The sequence below is a fragment of the Carcharhinus amblyrhynchos genome, chromosome 2, assembly GCF_965287045.1.
Source record: "Carcharhinus amblyrhynchos chromosome 2, sCarAmb.v2.hapA, whole genome shotgun sequence".
NCBI classification, from domain to species: Eukaryota; Metazoa; Chordata; class Chondrichthyes; order Carcharhiniformes; family Carcharhinidae; genus Carcharhinus; species Carcharhinus amblyrhynchos.
The window spans coordinates 108,425,005-108,440,419 of NC_137325.1; the positions used below are offsets into that span (position 1 = coordinate 108,425,005).

Genomic DNA, 15,415 nt, shown 5'->3' on the forward strand with positions numbered 1-15,415 from the left:
TTGCGGTCTGTTGAGAATGGAACTGTCCTGCATAAATTAGAATGGAAGATAAGCAGGCAAAACTGCAATGGGACAAGAAACTGTCTTTGAAGACAATATGGTAGAGGTACAGTTGAGGTAATTGCTATGATGGGATGGTAAGGCAATCAAAGGCAAATTTCCCTAGATGAGGAAAGGGATAGATGATGCAGAAAAAGAATGACCTCTGTGAGAAAACATGGCATCAAGTGAGAACCAGGGCAATCATAAAAGTTCGGAAGGGCAATGTAAACAAAACTAGAATGGGGAAGGAAGAGTGAGTCTGGAAGCTAACAAAGTGGAATCAGGAAGTATTATATCCATTCCTGAATGAAAAAAGGATAAGAGTTGTGGAGCTGCTTATGAATCAAAAACTGGATGTAGGAGTGGAAATGAAGGGCACACTAAGGTACTAAATGATTACTTTGTATCTGTTTTTTCCCCAAGGAAGTAATGCTGCTAAAGTCAGAGCAAACGACAAACTGGTACCAGATGGGCTAAAAATGAATTTTAAAAATAAATTAGAATGGCTAGCTGAATTAGAGCAGAATTTTCCCATCCCGCTTGCCACGAGAATCAGAGTGGGCAGGACACGGATCATGCAAAGGTCTATTGACCTCAGGTGGGATTTTCCAGCCTTGGGCAAACACGGCCAGAGAATCCTGCCCTTAAAGCTGACAGGTCACCACGCTGAGATGCATCTGAGGATGTTGAAGCAAGTAAGTAGGGCTAGGGGGCACAGCCTCAAGATAAAGGGGGGGCGGTTTAGAACGGAGTTGAGGAAGAATTTCTTCAAAGGGTGGTGAATCTCTGGAATTCTCTGCCCGTTGAAGTGGTGGAGGCTACCTCGCTAAATATTTTTAAGACGCGGGTTGATGGGTTTTTGATAAGAGAGGGGATTAAGGGTTATGGGGAGAGGGTGGGAATGTGGAATGAGCCACGACAGATCAGCCATGATCTTATTGAATGGCGGGGCAGGCCCGAAGGGCCAGATGGCCTACTCCTGCTCCTATTTCTTATGTTCTTATGTAAGGGAAACTGTGCCTCAACTATGTTCTCTCTGAGAACAGCCTACTGTCCCATTGCAGTTTCTCCTGCCCATCTTCCATTCCAATTTATGTGGGGCTGTTCCATTCTCAACACATTGAAATTGGCACTCTTGAAATACCCTTTGATATTGAAGTTTTGACAGAGAATGATAGAACTGCTATTTTTAAAAAATAGATGTAAAGATAAGCCCAGCAAATACAGGTCAATCAGTTTATCTTCAGTAGCGGGAATGATTTCAGAGGCAATAGTCCAGGACAAAATTAACAGGCACTTGGACAAGAATGGATTAATTCAGGCAAGCAAGCAAGGATTTGTTGAAACCAACTCATGTTCAACCAACTTGGTTGAGTTCATTGATGACATACAGCGAGTGTTGATGTGGTGTATATAGAATTCCAAATGGGACAGATAAAGTGCCACATAATAGGCTCATCAGCAAAGGTGAAGCTTATGGAATAAAAGGGACAGTGCCAGCAAGGATACAATGTCAGCTAAGTGACAGGAAATAAGCCTGGTGAACATTTTTTGGACAGGAAAAAAGTGCAACCAAAGGGTCCCGTGCTAGGACCGCTGCGTCTCATGAAACACAGTAACAATTTGACTTGAGCATACAGAGCACAATTTTGAAATTTACATATGACAAAATTTAGGAATATTGTGTACTTTGAGGATAGTAATAAAATTCAAGAAGACAGTTAGGTTAGTGGAATGGGTGGACAATGGTTGATGAAATTTAATAGAAAAATGTTAAGTGCTACATTTTGATAGGGAAAATTAGGAAGCATTATAAACTAAAGAGATGCAAGAGCAGAGACCTCTTGCAAATTGTTGAAGGTGAGAGGCAGATTGAAAAATTGGTTAACAAAATCTTTGAGATCCTGAGCTTTATAAGGGAGGCATAGCGTGCCAATGAAAGGACTTTATGGTAACTTTATAAAACATTGACTGGAGTATTATTCCAAACCTGGGCACCGCATTCCAGGAATGCTGTAAAGGTTTATAAGATGGTGTAAACAAGTTTCCAGAGGATGGTTTCGGGAATAAGGGACTTCAGTTATGAGGACACATGAAGACAATGCTTATTCTCCTCAAAGAGACACTTGAGAGGAGATTTGATAAGAGGTGTTCAAAATAATAAGTGCAAGACAGAGTAGACAGGGAGAAATTGTTCTCTTTGGAGGAGGGGTTGAAAACCAGAGGATACAGTTTTAAGATGATTGGCAAAAAAAAGGTCATTTTTTACACTGCAAGTGATGAGGAACTAGAATGCAGTGTCTGAGATGGTGACAGAGGAAGTTTCAAATGTCATTTTCACAAGGGAATTGGATAAGTACCTGAATATAAAAAAATTTGCAGGGTCACGGGGAAAGGAAATGGAACTAGCTGTATTGCATTTGCAGAGACCCTGTGTGGACTCAACGGGCCAAATTATCACCTTCCGTGTTGTAACTATTCTATGAATCTATGATTGCATGCAATACTGGTGTCATTTAGCTGGGAGCTTGCTCAACAAGTCGTATTGCAAGTTTTACAAATAAAGGAAAATTGCCAAATTCTTTTAATAAACCATATAAATTTCTCCATGCAAACTGAACACGTTTTGTTATTTAAATCCAATTGATTCCAGAATACTTCAAAACTTAGATTAGGGTGATAAAGAAACAAAGACCTACTGTACAAAGAAACAAGAGTTTAAAAAAAAATGCTCAAAACAAAATAACTATGTATAAAATATTTTATTCTATCAAGATACATTTAGTTTCTGGCATCATTTTGTGAATTTACTGCACAGTTTAAAAAATCTGTGAGAAAGCAGCTAAAATATTCACCTAAGAATTAATTTAAATTTGTTTGCATTACATTTTTGTTTCATTCTTACATGAGATGCAAGTGTCGCTAGCAAGGCCAGGATTTGTTACTCATCACTTACTGTCCTTGAAAAGGTGACGGTGAGCCACCTTCTTGAACCTCTTCAATCCATCTGGCGTAGTTGCATCCATAATGCTGCGAGGAAGCTGAATAACAGTCTTGTGTTACAAAGCCCAATTTAAGAGCAAAATTCAGCTTCATCTGGAGACACTACCGGTTAAGCAATCACAGAAAGGCAAATTATTTCAAGATACCAATATCAAAATTAGTCAATTCTGAGAAGTATCATCATGCAACATATATTACACGCAATCTGTCATTTATTTATTAAAATAAACATTTCCAGATGTAGATATTTCCATACAATAAGTCATAAAAACGATGGGTTTTCAACATCATTCAACCATCAACCGAATGAGTTTGGCTACCACATGGACATTCAGGCTGTTTCCTAGCAGACGGTAACGTTGTCTCAGTGAAATTTTCTCAGGAAAATCTGCAAGCATAATCAAGATATAACTTAAACCATTAGTAGACAGAAGATATGTGACTATCAAAATAATCTGGAAGCAGTTAAGTGAAAATTCACTAGAGTGATTCCTAGATTGAAGGTGTTGTCTTCATGAAATGGTGAGTATATGGGGCTTGCCTTCATTGGAGTTTAGAAGAATGAGAGGTGATCTTATTGAAACAGATACAATTCTGAGAGGGCTTGATAGGGTTTATGCGAAGAGGATGTTACCCCTCATGGAAGAACAAAGAACAAAGGAAATTACAGCACAGGAACAGGCTCTTCAGCCCTCCAAGCCTGCACTGACCATGCTGCCCAACTTAACTAAAACTCCCTACCTTTCCGGGGACCATATGCCTCTATTCTCATCCTATTCAAGTACTTGTCATGACACCCCTTAAAAGTCACTACCATATCCGCTTCCACTATCTCCCCCAGCCATGATAATCAGACACCCACCACTCTGTGTAAAAAATCTGCCTCATGCATCTTCTTTAATACTTGCCCCTTGCACCTTAAACCTATGCCCCTTAGTAATTGACTCTTCCACCCTGGGAAAAAGCTTCTGACTATCCACTCAGTTCATGCTTCTCATAATCTTGTAGACTTTTATCAGGTGTCCCCTCAACCTCCGTCGCTCCAGTAAGAACAAATCAAGTTTCTCCAATGTCTCCTCATAGCTAATGCCCTCCATATCAGGCAACGTCCTGGTAAATCTTTTCTATACCTTCTTCAAAGCCTCCACATCCTTCTGGTAGTGTGGTGACCAGAATTGAACACTGTATTCCAAGTGCGGCCTAACTAAGGTTCTATAGAGCTGCAACATGACTTGCCAATTTTTAAACTCAATACCCTGGCCGATGAAGGCAAGCATGCCGTATGCCTTCTTGACTACATTTTCTACTTGCATTGTCACTTTCGGTGACCTGAGTACCTGTGATCCCTCTGTCTATCAATACTCTTAAGGGTTCTGCCATTTACTGTATATTTCCTATCTGTATTAGACCTTCCAAAATGCATTACCTCACATTTGTCCGGATTAAACTCCATCTGCCATCTCTCCCCCCAAGTCTCCAACTGATCTATATCCTGCTGTATCCTCTGATGATTCTCATCACTACCTGCAAATCCACCAACCTTTGTGTCGTCCGCAAACTTATTAATCAATCCAGTTACATTTTCCTCCAATTCATTTATTACAAACAGCAAAGATCCCAGTACTGATCCCTGAGGAACACCACTTGTCACAGCCCTCCATTCAGAAACACACCCTTCCACTGCTACCTTCTGTCTTCTTTGACCGAGCCAGTTTTGTATCCTCCTTGCCAGTTCACGTCTGATCCCATGCGACTTCACCTTCTGCACCAGTCTGCCATGAGGGACCTTGTCAAAGGCTTTATTAAAGTCCACGTAGACAACAGCCACTGCCCTACCCTCATCAATCATCTTTATCACTTTCCTGAAAAACTCATGGAGGATTCTAGAACTAGGTGGCATAATTTAAGATAGAGATAAGGAGAATTATTGGCCTTTGGAATTCTCTTCCACAGAAGTTTATTTATTAGTGTCACTAGTAGGCTTACATTAACATGGCAATGAAAATCCTCCAGTCGCCACATTCCGGTGCCTGTTCGAGTACACTGAGGGAGAATCGAGCATGGCCAATGCATCTAACCAGCATATCTTTTGGACTGTGGGAGCATCTGGAGGAAACCCATGCAGATACAGGGAGAATGTGAAGACACAGCACAGACAATAAGCCAAGCTGGGAATCGAACCCAGGCGCTGGCGCTGTGAGGCAGCAGTACTATCTACTGTGCCGCCCCATATCCACATGCTCAAGAAATCAAGAGAGGCTAAGTCATTGAATATATTAAAGCTTGAGTTAGATGGATTTTTTGATCTATGAGGGAGTCAAGGATTATGAAGTGGCAGACAGGAAAGTGGAGTTCAGGCCACAATCAGACCAGCCATGATCTAACAGAATGGCAAAGCAGGCTTGATTGTTTGAATGGCCTACTCCTGTTCCTTTTTCTTATGTTCTTTTGTTATGAAGCATTAAATCTGATCATCTTTTAGTATCAAAAACTTTATGCAAAATGACAGGAATACTGATTTTAACTTTATGTGGTTTCCAAGCCTCCATGGTGTGCACTTCTGTAACATTCAAGAATAGAAGTCTGAATATCCACATTTAACTGTAGGATAGGACATTACATCATGCGGTAGTTGGTTGCAGGAGTTTGCAGTTCTCCATGTGCCTGTGTGTTTCCCCTCCGGGTGATCCGGTTTCATAGAACATTACAGCGCAGTACAGGCCCTTCGGCCCTTGATATTGCGCCAACCAGTGGAACCAATCTAATGACCCTCTAAACTATTCCAATGTTAACCATATGCCTATCCACTGACCATTTGAACGCCCTTAAAGTTCGCAATGCCCTTAAAGTTTCCTCCCACAGTTCCAAGGTGTGCAGGTTGGCCATATTAAATTCTCCCTCAGTGTACCCAAACAAGCGAAAGAGTGTGGTGACTAGGGGATTTTCGCAGTAACTTCATTGCAGTGTGAACGTAAGGCTACTTGTGACTAATAAAGAAACTTTAACTTTACTTTAAAAAGAATTCTGGAAGATCAAAACAAGTGCGTCCATTATCTCTGCAGGTACTGCTTTTAAAGCCATGGGGATGTTGTCAGATTTGGGGGATTTGTCACTTAGTCACATTCATTTCATCAGCATTTTTTTTACTTGTATTTGAAGTAGTAACAAGTGCTGTGGATAAAGGGATGCCTCATCAAAGGTTATTACAGAAAACAAAGTACAAGATGCAGGGGGGTGGGTAACATATTGGTATGGGTAGAAGATTGCTAGCTAACAGGAAAAAGAAACAAGCATAAATGGTTCATTTTCTGGTTGGCAGGATGTGACTAGTGACATACAACATGGATCAGTGCTGGTACCTCAACTCTTAACAATTTATATAAATGATCTGGATGAAGAAACCAATGATATGGTTGCTAAATTTGCTGATGATACAAAGTTAAGTAGCAAAGTAATTGGTGAAAAGGCATAAGCAGATTACAAAAGGATTTAGATAGGGTAGGTGTTTGGGCAAATATCTGGCAACTGGAATACAACATAGGGAAAATGCAAGATTGTCCATTGTCCTTCCTAAAATCTACGTACTGGACTGCCCTTGTAGATTCAAAAAACAATTCTCATTTCTTCCTATCTTGATTCCATCCTCTCTCCACTTATCTAGCCTCTTCACATCTACATCATGTTTCTTCTTACACTCTCTGTCATTTCAATAATTTCCAATTTCCTGGCCCTAAACACCGTCACTTCACTATGAATTGCCAATTTCTCTGCACCTCCATCACCCGTGATGGTCTGAGAGATCCCGGCTCCTTCTTGATCAGAGGCCTAAACAAGTCCTGTCCATCACCACTCTCCTTAGCTGGGCTGAACTTGTTTGTCACTCAACAACTTCTCTTTTAACTTGTCTTCCTGCAAATAAAAGGTGTGGCTATGGGTACCCACATGGGCCTTAGCTATGCCTACCATTTGGAGGAGTGGGTATGTGGATATTCTTTGTTTCAGTACTGCTCAGGCCCCAATTGTAACAAGTCTATTTCCTGTTATATTGCTGACTGTATCGCTGCTGCTTCATGTTCTTATCTGGACCTGGAAAAATGTACTAATTTTGATCCTAATTTCTACCCATCTCTCACTCTAATGTGGTCCATCATCCTTGACCTCTCTGTCTCCATATCTGATAACAGACCAACTACCAATATTCATCACAGGCTCACCAACTCCCATAGCTACCTCAACTACAGTTTCTCACACCCTTCTTCCTGTAAGGACTCCATTCCATTCTCCCATTTTCTCCACCCCCACTGCATCTATTCTGCTGATGCCACATTCAACAAAGCACTTCTGACATGTCTACCTTTTTTCCTTAACTGAGTTTTCCCTCCCACCTTCCTTTGTGGTTGACAAGGCACTCAACTGGGTCCAAATTGTTTCCCACACCTCTGCCCTCACCCTTTCCCTCCCTCTCAGAACCACTGTAGGATCTCTCTTGTCCTCATTTTTCATCACACCAGCCTCCACGTTCAAAGGATTATCCTCTACCATTTCTGCCAACCCCAGCACAATGGTACCACAAACCCATATTTTCTCACCCTGTCAGCGTTCCACAGGGACCACTCCCTCTGTGACACTCTAGTCACGCCTCGTTCCCTTCCCTTGCAATTGCAGAAGCTATAATACTTGACTCTTTACCGCCTCCATCTCATTGATTTGGCCGAAAACAGTCATTTCAGGTGAAGCAACATTTCACTTGCACTTCGTTCAATTTGATCTATTGTATTCCCTGCTCCCAATGTGGTCTCTTCTACGTTAGGAAACTAAATGCAGACTGGGTGATCACTTTGCTGAACACCTTTGCTCAGCCTTCAAGCATGACCCCAACCTTTCTGTTTCTTGCCATTTCAGCTCAGCATCTTGCTCTCATGCCCATATGTTTGTCATTGTTCTGTTGTAATGGTCCAAGGAAGCCCAATGCAAACTGGAGGATTAGCACCTCATCTTCCGATTCAGCACATTATTGCCCTTGGCACTCAACAGTGAGTTGAGCAACTTTAGATTGTGACTTTTCTCCTCCATCCTGAGTTCTGCTTTCACTAAGCATTGATCTTTATTCTCCTATTAAAACATACCACTCACTATCAGCATCTTCCATAGTCTTTCTTCTGCCATTAATATCTCCTTTGACTTACGTCCTACAGATCTTTGTTGCAAACTCTCCTAGCTCCCACCTATCACTGACCTATTTTGCTCCACCCACTCCTTATAAATAATCCATCACATTTCTCCTTCACTTCAGCTGTAAAGTCATATGGACTCAAAACATTGGCCGTAATTTTATGACCTCGCTCAGGCAAAGCTTGTAAAATCCCACCCGAGGCCAATGGAGAATTCTGTTCTGCGAGCCAGATCAGCTCCAATTCCAGGATGGGCGTGGCCGTAAAATTCCGGCCATTAACTCCGTTTGCCTCTCCCCAGGTGTTGCCAGACCTGCTGAGTTTTTCCAGCCTTTTTTTTTTCAGATTTCCAGCATTTCAGTATTTTTCTTTTAGGTAGTTTAAAGTCCTGTCAACTGCAATAATATTCGATTCACCAGGACAATGATCCCACCCTTGGAGTCTCAGTGGAACATTTTTCTCCTTCTCCAGTGCTGATGCTATATCATAATCATTCTGTCATAATGAAGAGGTAAGTGAAGACCAAATGTTAGCTAAAGAAAGGGTGAAGAAAGTCATGTCTGAATTACTGTTGTGTGCACTCCAGTAACTAGTTCTGCCGTCTCAATGGTAAGGCAGGAAGCAGTTGCCCAAGTGCTTTTCTGGATTTAGAAGGTGTGTAATGTGATAGAGTCATAGAAAATAAGAATAAAGTTGAAGGTGTTTCATTTTCACAAAACAGCAATATTCTGGAACATTATGCACGTACTAAATTCTGGAGGAAATCCATGAAGATTTGCTATTTCCCTAGGAGTGAAATACCGCAGTTTTAATTTTGACAGCTGGTTCAACTTTTCATCATCTGATAATGCCTGAAATGACTGGAAGATCTCAGAAAGCTGTTAAAAAAACCAAATAATTAAATAAGTGAAAGGCAAACAAGTTTCCTTCAAATCAAGTGTTGCTTAATAGACCATAAAGCTGAAAGCAATTCAAAAAAATTCCAACATTACTGAAGTACATTTTAACACTGAGGCATGGATTCAATAACTGGTTGTTCCTACTGGAAAGCTGCACTTGAAGAGAGTGTAGATTAGAGAAAAAGTGAAGCACTACAGCTGTGTTCTTTGACTTATGCTACTTTCTAGTCTCTGGTAGCAGATTGTGTATTGGACCCAAGCCCTTTAACTAAGATCAAATGTAGTTTTGCCATCCCACCAAGTCATAAGGTTACACTGAGGCTGCATTTGAGACATTTTTTTAAAGTGGCATCCAGGTCTTTTGGCTAAGATGCAAATAAGATCAAGCCTTGGAGGAGGTGCAATGCCTATTCCGATCAGTTTGGATCAAGCCCAAGACAGGAACTGGTGAGCCTGTCTTGTCAGCTTGGATCTGGAATGTCTCACTTGTTGAGATTCTGAATTGGATTTTGGACTGAACTGGATATAAACAAAAAAAAAGTGTACTGAAATTGGATCCAGGTCAAATGTGGATGAAGGCTATTTGTAGCTGTGCCTTTGCTTTGGCTATATTGCTAGAAAAATTTGGGTCAAAGAAGAACCTGCTGAATTTCAACTTCAGGCACTATTGTTGCATTTGTGAGATCCATGGAAAATATATATACAGGGTAGCATCATGTAAGGCAACATTCTATTTATTAATTCATAATTACAACTTCAGCAGTGGCTATCTTGTTACAACAGATTCCAAACATTAAAATCAATCTACACGCAATTATATTGCTGAAATGCCGCACATTTCTGATATTTAATGCCTAGCCTTACACCTACTTGCATCATAATCCCTCTCAAACTGTTAATTTGCTCAAACACTCATATCTCAATTGTTGCCACATCCTGATTATGTCCCCACGGTATGTCTCCCATTTTAGCACCCTCAGGCCAAAGGGTTCAGGCTTGTTGCATCTCGCACATAACCACATTACAAGCAGAAACTCAAAGAGCAATACTCCTATTTTGAGACTAAGCGTGGTGGCAAGCAGCTCTGGCGGTGCTTATCCTACTGACCAAAATGGTGGGATCCCATGCCAGGTTCTGCATTTGGAACCTCATTAATTACGCACAGATGTGCTCCCCTCCAACTTATTCATCCACCCACCCTCTGCTGACAGGTCCAAAGGTCCCAGCATCATATTTAAATAGCCGTCCAGACACTTGTATCACTCTCTCCAGCCCACCAGAACGAGCAGGATGTCAGCAACCCAGAGGGAAAAAGTTAGCAGCCTCAAGAGGAAGTCAGTTCCTCAGTTCAATCATCTTCTACTGAACTGAGCAGTGGCACAGGAGGACACATGGGTCCAGCAGTAGGGCATTGTTTATGAAGAGCAGCTCACCACAGAGATGGAGGGCAGGAACTTGTTGTCCTGGCAGGGCGGTATACAGCAAATCAGAAGCAATGCAACATTATGGCAGAAAACTTTGTTGCACATACATCAAAGTCTCGTGCCAACTATGAACTATCTTGTGCATGCTGCCCTTTAGTAATCGGGTTTGCTGCTGATCTACTTTCCCGCTGGTGTGACACAAGACTGGAAAGCAGTCTCATGAGCATTCATAAGAAGCAAATGAATAAAAGTGCCATTCGTGCCACCTGCCAGCAGGATAGCTGATCTGTCATTGATCTCATCACAGGGACAATTGCAACGCCAAAGGGTTTCCACCTTTCTGGCTCCCGCCAGATACTCTGTGCCTGCCCACAACCAAACCTGCTGCATGTGGGTTGGGCGAATGCCACCCACAATTTGTTTGGTGTCTGTGGAGATCTTGTGCCATCAATTAATTACCATTGCACATCTCAACAGCCACTTTTCACATGCTTAATTAAATCAATAAGAGGTTCCTTTTGTAGTTTTAAACAGTTAATTGCCATGACAAGATCCAAAGCTTAACATACCTCCACATCTGATGCAGTTTTTAATACTGAACCCGTACCTTCGACATAATGGCCATACCTTTATTGGAATGCAGAACCAATTAATTATTGCAACAAACAGTGAACTTACACAAAAAAAGGGAAAAAAAGTATCCGAAAATGTCATTATTGATGTTTATGAGACAGCATATCATGTTAAAAAATCAGGTCATTTCCAAACTTCAAACATTTAATCAAATCCATAATATTATAAACCACCTAGTAAGTCTCAATCATCACTCAGGACAGGGGTAATTTGTGGTTAGTATCCATCACTACACGCCGTAACACATAGGAACAGAAATTGGCCATTTGGCCCATCAAATCTGCCCATCATTTAATGAGATCATGACTGACGTGATGTGATAATCCTCAACTTCACTTTCCGACCTTATTTCCATAACCCTCAATTCCCTTACTGATTAAAAATCTGTCTATCTCAGCCTTGAACATGCTTAATGACCCAGCCTCGATGGCACCTCTGTGGTGAAGCATTGAGAGAAGAAATTCTTCCTCATCCTTGTACATAAGAACATAAGAAATAGGAGCAGGAGTAGGCCATCTAGCCCTTCGAGCCTGCTCCGCCATTCAATAAGATCATGGCTGATCTGAAGTTGATCAGTTCCCCTTTCCCGCTCTCTCCCCACAACCCTTAATTCCCTTGTCTGTCAAAAACCTATCTACCCGTGACTTAAATATATTTAACGAGGTAGCCTCCACCACTTCAACGGGCAGAGAATTCCAGAGGTTCACCACCCTTTGAGTGAAGAAGTTCCTCCTCAACTCCAATCTAAACGGCACCCCGCCCCCCCCTTATCTTGAGGCTGTGCCCTCTAGTCCTGCTATCCTTTCTAAGCGGGAAAAATCTCTCTACCTCTACCCTATCCATCCCCTTCATTATCTTATATGTCTCTATAAGATCCCCTCTCATCCTTCTAAACTCCAACGAGTACAGACCCAGTCTATTTAGTCTCTCTTCATAGTCCAACCCCCACATCTCCGGTATCAGCCTAGTGAACTTCCTCTGCACTCCCTGCAAGGCCAAAATATCCTTGAGCAAGTGCGGCGACCAAAACTGCACACAATACTCCAGCTGCGGCCTCACCAGTACCCTATACAGTTGCAGCAAGACCTCCCTGCTTTTATAGTCTATCCCCCTCGCTATAAAGGCCAGCATTCCATTCACCTTCTTGATCACCTGCTGCACCTGCAGACTGGGTTTTTGCAACTCATGCACAAGGACCCCCAGGTCCCTCTGCACTGTAGCATGCTGCAGCTTTTCGCCCTATAAATAATCCTTCCTACTATTATTTCTGCCAAAGTGGATAACCTCACACTTGCTAACATTATACTCAATCTGCCAGGTCCTCGCCCACTCGCTCAGCCTATCCGGATCCCTCTGCAGACTTTCCACACCCTCCGCACAATTTACTTTTCCACTCATCTTCGTGTCATCAGCAAATTTCGTCACCCTACACTCAGCCCCCTCCTCCAGGTCATCTATATAAATGGTAAACAGCCGAGGCCACAGCATGATCCCTGCAGCACTCCACTAGTCACCAACCACCAATCAGAATAGCACCCATTGATACCAACTCTCTGCTTCCTATTAGACAACCAATCTTCTATCCATGCTAACACCTTACCCCCAACTCCGTGCACCCTAACCTTCTGTAGCAACCTTTTATGAGGCACCTTATCAAACGCCTTTTGAAAATCTAAAAACACCACATCCACCGGTTCTCCTCTGTCTACCACAATAGTAAAAAGTCTGACAACACCAGGTTTTAGTCCAACCTATTTATTTGATAATATACTCGCAAGCTTTCGAGGGGTTACCCTCTTCGTCAGGTGAATGGAGAGTTCTCCATTCACCTGACGAAGAGGGTAACCCCTCGAAAGCTTGCGAGTATATTATCAAATAAATAGGTTGGACTAAAACCTGGTGTTGTCAGACTTTTTACTGTGTTTACGCCAGTCCAACGCCGGCATACCCACATCATGACTACCACAATAGTCACATCCTCATAGAAATCCAATAAATTTGTCAAACACAACTTCTTAACGAATCCGTGCTGCGTCTGCTCTATCAAACCATTCCTTTCGAGGTGCCTCGCTATTTCTTCTTTGATGATGGATTCAAGCATTTTTCCAACTACAGACATTAAACTAACCAGCCTATAATTCCCTGCCTTTTGTCTGCTACCTTTTTTAAACAGCGGCGTAACATTAGCCGTTTTCCAATCTTCTGGCACTTCCCCGGAATCCAGTGAATTTTGGTAATTCTGTGTTAGAGGCCAACCATTTACTCTGAGATTATGCCCCCGGTCCTAAACTCTTTAAGGGGAAAATGCCTCTCAAGGGCCCCTGAGAATCCTACATGTCTCAAAAAGGTTGCCTCTCATTCTTCTAAACTGCAACTTGTAGAGGTCCAACCTATTAAACTTCTCAAAAAAAATTCTTCTATGCCTGGGGTCAACCCAATGAACTTTCTCTGAACTATCTCCAATGCCAGTCATTTTTTTCTTAAGATAAGGGGACCAAAGCTGTTCACAGTATTCCAGGTATGGTCTAACTAACGCAAATTCCCAGAAGTTTAAAAATAACAGTTCAGTAACTGGTAGAAAATTCTTCAAGGCCAAGACATTCTAAAGATGATGAGAAATCAAGTAAAGATTTTCGTTCCCATAAATCGAATTTTATTTCTTTGCTTAATTAGAGTCGACTGATTATAGAACCCTAAATCAATTAAGTTGTTGAATAAAACTCTGATTCTGCATAATAGCAATGTTTTGGAGTGAAAGATTCCCCTTCTTTTTTTTTCCTTTCTTAAAAGATGGCAATAACTGGACAGCATTAAGGACATCATGGATGAATTTCAAAATAATGGCATATAGAGAAAAAATATCTGCTTTCTGAACTGTTAAAACAACTGGGATTAAGGTCATGACTAAGTATCAGCTGATAACAGAAACATAGGTTTGGCAGATGGAGATGATTTCCTTGGAGCTTTTATAAAAATTTTAAGGTTTCATGGTATAATTACAGCATGGAAAATTGGCAAGACAGTTTCCATTACAAATGTAATGGAAATAAGCACAGATTGATAAATATTAAAAGGAAAGCTCAACTATACATTCCTTGTGGGTGGCATAGTGACACAGTGCTGCCTCACGCGCCAGGAACCTGGGTTCGATTCCCGGCTTGGGTCACTGTCTATGCAGAGTTTGCAACTTCTCTCTGTGTCTGTGTGGGTTTCCTCCGGGTGCTCAGGTTTCTTCCCACATTCTGAAAGACATGCTGGTTAGGTGCATTGAGCATGCTAAGTTCTCCCTCAGTTTACGCAAACAGGCGCTAGAATGTGGTGACTAGGGGATTTTCAGGGTAACTTCATTGCAGTGTTAATGCAAGCCTTACTTGTGACTAATAAATAAACTTTTTAAAACTATATCTGTTGGACCAGCCCAAATTCCTTTTTTCTAACCTCACTTCGCCTAACTATTGCACTTGATCTTGCCAAATACCACAGAAGACCAATTATTAATTTAATTTCATTGTTTTCGAATTGGTTAAAATAGCTAATTTTACAAGCAATATCATCCCACCAAATTTATGTAACATTATTGTCAAAGTTTGCACGAATCACATATTTAATATATTATCAAAGCTGAACAAAGCAAACATTCCAATCTGCCAGCTGTAAAAAAAAATGCCCGAGAATTTATACTATAATAAAATTATCTGTATGTGTTTAAACCAAAGCAGAACAATGAGTAAGGCATCATTCAAGGATATTTGCTTAAAGATTTTCTTACAAAAAAGGCTACTTAATTTTAAACATTAAAATATTAGTTTCTTGATTGGATGAAAGTGGCCTACCCTTTAGTGAAACACACTGATCTCCTACAAGTTTGTTCAACTATGTCTAGTATCAAAGCATAACGCAGTAAGGACTTTGAGGGTATGATGTAAGGGCTCGAATCCTGCAGTCCCTCTTCTAAGAAGTCTTGGATCATCCGGATCGACAAGTTATTGTTCTGAATTTGCTTCTGTTTCAGATGTTCTGGTGTCTCTAATTTGTAAAGGAGATTCACATTTGCTTGACTTTTGGCATTCTCAGCACAATATTCGGGGTTTTTCTGTTCTTTTTTGTCACCCTCAGTGGATGATATATGGTTAAAACTAGAACCATCTGCTGATCTCATCTCTGCATCGTCATGGTCTGGGAAATATTTTAGTATCTGAAAGCATAGATAAAAATGTTAGTAGAGCTATACTGGTTAGTACTG

The 15,415-nt window shown here is 41.3% G+C and overlaps 1 protein-coding gene across 5 annotated transcripts in view; it reads right to left on the bottom strand.

Moving 5' to 3' along the window:
• Window positions 1-2,802: 2,802 nt before the first annotated feature.
• The window catches only part of trdmt1 (tRNA aspartic acid methyltransferase 1), a 71,187-nt gene continuing 58,574 nt past the window's right edge, over window positions 2,803-15,415 (bottom strand). For 4 of the 5 annotated variants that reach the window (XM_080210833.1, XM_080210799.1, XM_080210824.1 and 1 more), the window contains 4 exons: window positions 15,006-15,367; window positions 11,109-11,166; window positions 8,965-9,094; window positions 2,803-3,433 (listed from right to left, as the gene is read on the bottom strand). In XM_080210833.1, coding sequence (XP_080066959.1) covers window positions 3,333-3,433; window positions 8,965-9,094; window positions 11,109-11,166; window positions 15,006-15,367 — 651 coding nt within the window. In that variant the 3' untranslated portion in view covers window positions 2,803-3,332. The remainder of the gene's footprint in view (window positions 3,434-8,964; window positions 9,095-11,108; window positions 11,167-15,005; window positions 15,368-15,415) is intronic. The other variant, XM_080210808.1, reaches the window with a different exon arrangement.